Here is a 4,950-nt window from a genome sequence, read left to right as displayed (position 1 = left end):
ATTATTATTATTATTATTATTATTATTATTATTATTATTATTATTATTATTAGTATTATTATTATTAGGCCAAATTTCTATTGAACAAAACCTTCCTCTACATCTCAATATTAATTTGCTCAATTTATGAAAATATAAATTTATAAAGCTACATTTAGAACAAAAATATTGAATCATCAAGAAATAATTTATCTCAGAATGAATTCAGCAGTAAATAATAGCTTATAGTACACCTCATTAAAAACCATGCTTTGTTGGATTACAAATGATGCATGCTTGGAGTCCTGCAAGTAGTTTTACACTGTTATCCCATTGTATGAGGGTTTTTCACCTCATGGATTATATTATCTATAGCTGATTTTACTTTAAGGCACAACCTTTTTTAATAAAAGTTTATTAAAAAAACTACAATCTACATTTTGTAGAAATAGTGGAACCCAAGTTTTATTATAATCCTTCTTCTTGAATAGTTTTCAAAGGTTAATGTAAGTTATTCATACATCATAAAGACTTGGAAAATCTTAACTTCAATTTAATTATGTACCATATGAAATCTATAAAATAACTTCTTTTTTTCATATGACAGAGAGAATTTCTGGGTTAGTATATGTGCTCCTCTAAAAGGAGACATTGAAGATGACAATGAAGGCAAAGAGGAAGTAAGTTTAATTTACAGAAAAGATTTATTGAACTGCATGGTATTGTGTTTTCTTGTAAAACAAAAAATAAACAGTATTTTTTCATTTGACAGTATGGAGAAAAAAAAAAGAAAGAAAAAGTCATATATTATTTTTCAAACTTCTTTTTAAATCGAATTATATTCAAATTCCTGTTTAAATGGATTTTTTATTGATAAACAAAATTTAGTTATCAAATATTCTAGTTTAATTAACCTGTTGTTTTTAAATCCCTTTAATCATGCTGTCAACTTTTTTTGATAATGTTGCTCTAATTTGTAAAATATTCATGAACAAATGATGATTCCTTGTTTTCAAAATTCTCAAATTCCAGTTCTGATTGAATGTTTTACCATAATTTATTAGTGTTTGGTTCTAGATATTGTTAAAGTCAAAGTAAAGTCTCATATTCAAAAATTTAGAGAACTGTTTTTCTTATTCAGCTGAATGGACAGAAATATTATCACATTGGTATCTTGTCAGTCTTAGTTGATGATTCTTTTGTTACATTTCTTCTTTGTGATAGTGTGCAGTTATAATATTCATGCAGAAAACCACTTACACTATTACTTCATTAGTTATGGATTTCTGCAATAAAAAATGGCCTGCTGCCTGTCACTAAAGACTATTATATCAACCTTCTCTTATCTCTTAAACACAGAGATTTTTCTGCTAGTCCTATTTGTTCTAGCCACTGATCAGTTTGTCTCTTTGAATCTTTCAATTTCTTTTTTTATGGCCTTCAAACCATGACCTTCATAATGAAAGGAAAAGGTCCTCATGTGTTTGAACTATGACAAACATTTACTTCCTTTAGTAAATGACACCAAGAGAAATAATAAGTTTTTTGTCATTTTGTTCTTTATCTTTACACTTCAGTCAACTACACTTCAAAATAAATGTTGTTGTAAATTTTCCTGATAAACACAGTATTTATAGTCTGTTGTTTCAAATCCAATGGTTTTAACAGGTTAAGATATTTCCATTTGTTTTGTTGTTACTTTACTTACCATTTGGTTATCAGAAATATTTATATTGTTTACTCATAACACAGTAAATTCTATAAGAGGCCTTCATAAGTTTGCTGATAGAATGTGTCTTTGCTATATTGTTTTATGTTAATTAGAGAACAAAGAGGGAATCTAGAATTATGTTATAAACACATTTATTGAAATTAAATTAACAATTGCTTTTTATTGTTAACATTCTGGAGACAATGTCATCTACCTGACATACAAGTCTTAATTTATTGCTATTCTTCTTTATGCTGTCTTTTCCTTCCATCTGAACATTAACTCCATTACCTTGATTCAACTACTTCTATCTCCCAGAATATGTTTGACTACCTGTGAAGGCTACAGATACTGCCTCTACTCATCAGACTAATTAATAATTTTAAAATAATTTTGTGTACTTCAAAATCACATGGATAGAATGACATAGAAACCTTTTATTTCATATGTTCTCCTCTGTAATGTTTGCAGTTCCTCAATTGCAAAATAATGTCAGTAACATCAGTTTTAAAATATTTTATTTAAAATTTTTTTTAATGGAATTTGCTTTCCACAGTGAGAAAATGTTATTCATTGAAACTTCTTAATAACATCATCATCATAAATCCTTTTACATTGCCTTTTCCATCTAGTCATGTGGTTAGATGATCATCACAGGCCAAGCAAATTCATATTTATAGTTACTATCCTCCTGAACAGGTAGTAGGACCATGTTTTGCTCAAACATTTCAATTTTAACGTGTTTTCTACAGCTGAATGACTTTTCTATTGTCAACTACTTTACAGAATGTATTGCATATGTTTCATTGTGGGACCAACATTAGGGAGGTTGTCTTGCCCTGGTAACACTAAAGAGTCCTTTCTACTCTACAGTTTCTCAGTTCATTCATTTACACCAGAGGCTCAGAGGGTGATAGAAGAGACAGTGAATTACAGTTATGTGACAGTTGTTGGTAAGGAGATTCAATAGAAACAGAATGAGTGACATGAAGAAAAGAGATTGATAAGAGGGAAGCAGAGTGAAACTATTTTATGTCTCCGACTTACATATTAATGAATTAAAATGTAAAAGTGACTTAATAAAACCTACTGATGTTTCTCACAAATTGTTCACAATCTTGCTGCCTCAACATAGTCCCAACCAACTGGCTGCAGTCAGTAAAAATTTGTAAAATTTTTTGATCAGTTTCTTATATCTTTTGTTTACAGATGCAGTTGTATAGGTTTGCTGACATCAAAACTGTAGCCTATGTCTTTCTCATCCTTGCACAAGAGAGTTATACAGTTCCAAGGTAATCTATTGAGTAACTTTCTTTTCTTCCTCTATAATTTTTTTATTAGTTTAAGGAAGGGAACTGGGCCTATGGCGTTCTCTGTTGAAAGATAAGCATGTACTGAGAGTGAATTCCAGAGAACTAGCATTTGAGAAAGAACTAGGCATAGAGGTTAGTATAGGGCTTGTGGTGTTGAACACAATATGAATGATGAAAGTAAGAGAGACAAGTAAGTTGATAATGTCTAGATAGAGAAAGCTTCAAGAAGCAGTGGTAAACTCTGTGGACTAGGGGTTAGAGCATGTCTGTGAGTGACTTCACACCAATCTTTTCTCTGGATGCAGTCTAGGATGTCTCTATGTGTATAGTAATACCAATGTTCCAGATATGAGAGAAATACTAAATATTCCATTGTAGATCTCAACTGAACTTTGTAGAGAGTTAATACTTGTTTGGAACTTAAGTATTTTTTTACTTTGAGAAGAGTCAATGCAGTCTTTGTTATGTTAAGAATATAGATTCTCAGGAGAGATACTCAGTGAGAGATCAAGTATTTGAAGCAATCACAAGTGTTCTTAGTTGCATGCCACTCATGTTTAGGGATTAGTGGGTAGGGTGATGTGTGATAATGTTTTTTTGATTTATGCATTAAAAGGTAAAAGCTCATTGGTGAGCTACATAGGAGAGTAGGTCTCCAGTTAGTTTATCTTTTCAAAAGTCATAATGGTGGTCATTAAGGAATGAGAGAGAGATTCATGCTGTTGGAGACAATTGTTATTAATGGATGTCTCTATCACCTTCAAAATACTGGAAAGTAGAGGCTTTTTTCTTATTTTTCTTAAACTATTTTCACAGTACTGATGCAGTGATCATCTCTATCAAATATAGATATCTCTTACAGGTGACCTTAACTTAAATACACACTTGTTATATCATTTTTGTAGCTTCTCTTTGGGAACTATAAAATGTTTTTGTTTTATAATGACTACTTCATGTTTGACATGTACTTTTATTTGTTCTTTCAACAGAGCTAAATTAGATGAAAATTTCAAGGCTGAGATGGCAGTACTTTCTAAAGGAAACAGAATAAAATATTGGTCTACAGTATGTATTGTTAGTTTTTGAAATATCTTTATTGAAGGGAATATATTTTTGTGTTATTATCAACAGTATCTTTTAGTATTTAGTAATTGAAATTCCTGTCAGAATTTATTAAACTTTCAAACACTGCATCTTCAATTTTTTTTATTGATTCAAATATTATCCTTATTTCCTTATTTCTGTTTGTTTTCAGTTTTTCATTTTCTTATTGTTATATGTTTACTTTATTTTCTCAAAGTGTTACTCTGGGACAGACTTTGCTAAGTTATTGACTAAGGTTGACTGTTATTCTGTCCCAGGATCAAGAAGAAAATAATTTAAAAAAATAAGGTTAACAAAGCTACTTACTGTTTTACTTATATAGGTTTAGTGGTTGAATTTTAAAATTATAAGAAGAAATACAATACATGAGTTCACTGTGAATATGTTGTTTAGACTCATTTAACACAAACAGGTTTGGTTGCAAACACAAATATCTGACTAAATGAATTATACAGAAGTTGTGTAATTACTGGGTGTCTTTAATTACACTGGTCAACAAAATGAAACTTTTTTTAATCATCAGAGTTGCTGATTGACTTTTCTGGGTTAATTTTTGACACTGATTACAAATCTAAAGTCTGATTTCCTCTATCAGGTCACATTTTCATGTTAATGATACCTGCTGTTTTAACTTATAGGATACGTAAAGCATGTCTATATAAAGTATATTGAATACAAGATACGATAATTTCATGGCTTTTTATTGTACAAAATTAAAATTATTGTATACAAATAAGTTAGAATACACTCAAATGCATAACAACTTAAAATCTTTGGGATTTAGACTTTCTATGGTATTTTGTCTCAGGTTCATCCCTGTATAACATCCAACAGTAGTCAGCT

General features: G+C 29.9%; 1 protein-coding gene across 1 annotated transcript in view; it reads left to right on the top strand.

The window, feature by feature from the left end:
• LOC106881422 (nucleoporin NUP188) overlaps window positions 1-4,950 on the top strand; it is a 465,305-nt gene that overhangs the window by 425,399 nt on the left and 34,956 nt on the right. Inside the window, exons 33-35 of the mRNA XM_014931808.2 lie at window positions 587-659; window positions 2,900-2,982; window positions 3,993-4,068. Coding sequence (XP_014787294.2) covers window positions 587-659; window positions 2,900-2,982; window positions 3,993-4,068 — 232 coding nt within the window. The remainder of the gene's footprint in view (window positions 1-586; window positions 660-2,899; window positions 2,983-3,992; window positions 4,069-4,950) is intronic.

Source organism: Octopus bimaculoides, chromosome 1 (assembly GCF_001194135.2).
Source record: "Octopus bimaculoides isolate UCB-OBI-ISO-001 chromosome 1, ASM119413v2, whole genome shotgun sequence".
NCBI classification, from domain to species: domain Eukaryota; kingdom Metazoa; phylum Mollusca; class Cephalopoda; order Octopoda; family Octopodidae; genus Octopus; species Octopus bimaculoides.
The sequence above is the reverse complement of the archived record's forward strand: the minus strand, read 5'-3'. Positions and strand labels throughout refer to the sequence as shown.